The 2,463-nt window shown below is 39.0% G+C and overlaps 1 protein-coding gene across 1 annotated transcript in view; it reads left to right on the forward strand.

Annotated features, from left to right (window-relative positions):
- Nucleotides 1-1,247, forward strand: part of LOC107694195 (semaphorin-3C-like) — a 66,540-nt gene extending 65,293 nt beyond the window's left edge. The window contains exon 18 of the mRNA XM_016493832.1: nt 716-1,247. Coding sequence (XP_016349318.1) covers nt 716-1,114 — 399 coding nt within the window. The 3' untranslated portion in view covers nt 1,115-1,247. The remainder of the gene's footprint in view (nt 1-715) is intronic.
- The last annotated feature ends 1,216 nt before the right edge of the window (nt 1,248-2,463 follow it).

The raw sequence follows: 2,463 nt of genomic DNA on the forward strand, positions 1-2,463 counted from the left end.
AGCAGGAATATTAGACTGCTGTCACTTTAAGAGCTGCCCGGATCCAATATACTGTTATACACGTTTTCTTTCTTAGCTGTTTGCTTTCACTTAAGATCTAAATTACTGTATTTACGAGGATACTTGCAAAGACAGGCATTTTGACACATACAAGTGTGTGTGTTTAATAGTTCAAGCCCTATAAAGCGGCAAAAATATCTCTATGAGCACCGTCTTCACATGCGTGCACCTCTCTGACAGTGATCAGAAACAGTCTCTCAGACAGCATATAGCTAAATGAGTTCTCTTTCACTGTTGATTGTGTTTCAACAGCTTAAAAATCACTCGTTTTTAAACAGCAATGCTTAAAAAGTGTAAAAACAATAAGTTTTTATAGCACGAAAGCGTGTAACCACAATAGAGACGATAGTCCAAAATCTCTACCAGTTGACAAATTCCTACCAGTATATCACCCACCCCTAAGTAGTATATATGACTACATTATTCTAAATTAATAAAGAATAAACATTTACAATTTGTACATTCTAAATGGAAGAAACCCCCTTTATAGAGTTCATTCCATTGCAAAAATAGTCTTTTGATCACCAAAACAAACATGTCCCTACCCAAAAGGATCACAACCTTATCTTGAAAGCTTTTTTTTAATGTATTTTTATATTCAATAAGAATTTTTAAAAGTTACACATTCACGGGTCATTCTTTTCTCTGTGTGCAGGTGAAGCTGAGCGATCGTGTGGTGTCCACCAATCACGGCTTGCTCATCCGTTCAGTGCATTCCTCGGATCAGGGTGTGTATTACTGCCTGGCCACAGAGAATGGCTTCAAGCGCACACTTGCTAAAATCCGTCTCCAGATTCTGAGCGAAGCTCTGGTCAGCGCTCTGAGCAACAATCAGTCTCCCTGGGGCTGGGCAGCCTCACTGCACCCTAAAGCCCTGGTGTCAGCCTTCAGCCCGGCTGAGACGTTGGCCATGCACCAATACTGCAAGGAACGCAAACAGATGCAGAGTCTGCAGAACATACAGAACCCCATGAGAGGTGATCTGGGCAAACTCAAACCCTTGCTGGACCACAGGAAGAGCAGGAACCGCCGAAACCACTTACGAGAGGAATAGAGTCGAAACATGAACAAAGGAAATGGATGGAGAGATGACGAAAAGGAAAAAAAAGACATGCATCAGGAGAGAGCTTGAGTGGAAAATAGAGGAGAACGCTGGAGAAGATTCCTCTGTTATGAACCTCAATTGTGGTTCTTCAAGATCAAAGCATCTCAGGTGCTTCCTGTACAGCAGTCTTATATACACGAACGCCCAGAGCAGAGGACTCGGAGACATCCTCACACACAGGCACTCAAGCCAATTTGTTTCAAGCAGCATAATACAAAATGCCATGTCATACGGTAGTATTGTTATCATTTTATGTGAATGTGGCATTTCAGAACAAATCATGAAGTTAATACAAAGTCCTTCAAGACCCAATGAAATGGCTTGATGAGGACAGTTTTTTTTTTCCTGTGTTGATGTATTTCCTATTGAAACAGGCATTTGGGGCGAGACATATGGAGGGGCTTGTCCCTTTTTAACAGCCTTTAGTTTACATTACAGCCATGAACATTTATTTCTGCTTGCTAATGCTAGTGAAGTATTACCAAATGGGACAGTATCATTCTAGAGCGCATTTCAACAGACAAAAAAAAACAAAAAAGTTTACTCATCAATATTTTGGGTTGTTTACTGAACGAGAAAGACTGTAAATTGCAAATGTACATATCTGCTAAAGATTTGTCCAATTTTAGGACTACATATGCATTAGCCTTAGCCTCAAAGCTAACAGACATGGACAAAAAACCCACAGAAATTGTTTTGTTTTCTAGTACATATCGGATAAAATCTTATTAGATATAGATTTTGAGAGTATTCTGTTAACTTATAGATGTAAAGTTGAATTAGCTTCTAAACTATTGATTTCTTCTACATTTTCTTTAATATCCCTGCAGAACATTGTGATTAGAAGTATATGCTAGCAATCCAAGTTTAATATACACGCCATGTTTAGGGCAAGAAATTTTGGAAAATTGCCATAAAATGGAACAAATTTGTCTATTCTACTACCTACAACTCTTCAATAACCATAACTGAACTACAAGGCTACATTAAATATTAACAGTAGTCTTCTAAAGTCAATCAATGGCCTCCCTACATTGAGATGATCATTTGTGGATTAGAGCTCATCTCAAGCTTGTAAAAGCTTGTTTTCTAGCAAATGAATTGTTTATGGTCACTGAACAGATCATGAGAATATTTGTTGGAGATAAAAACATGACACATACACCAAAGTACATCATCCCAGCTGCACCACAGATGTTCATACGGGAAGTGAGAGGGAGAGAAGATGGTTTGGAGGCGTTTCAAACTGTACCAGACAGGTGGCTCTCTCAGCCCATAATACTGTAAAGAGTGTTGTG

Source organism: Sinocyclocheilus anshuiensis, unplaced genomic scaffold, assembly GCF_001515605.1.
Source record: "Sinocyclocheilus anshuiensis isolate Anshui unplaced genomic scaffold, SAMN03320099.WGS_v1.1 scaffold1003, whole genome shotgun sequence".
NCBI classification, from domain to species: domain Eukaryota; kingdom Metazoa; phylum Chordata; class Actinopteri; order Cypriniformes; family Cyprinidae; genus Sinocyclocheilus; species Sinocyclocheilus anshuiensis.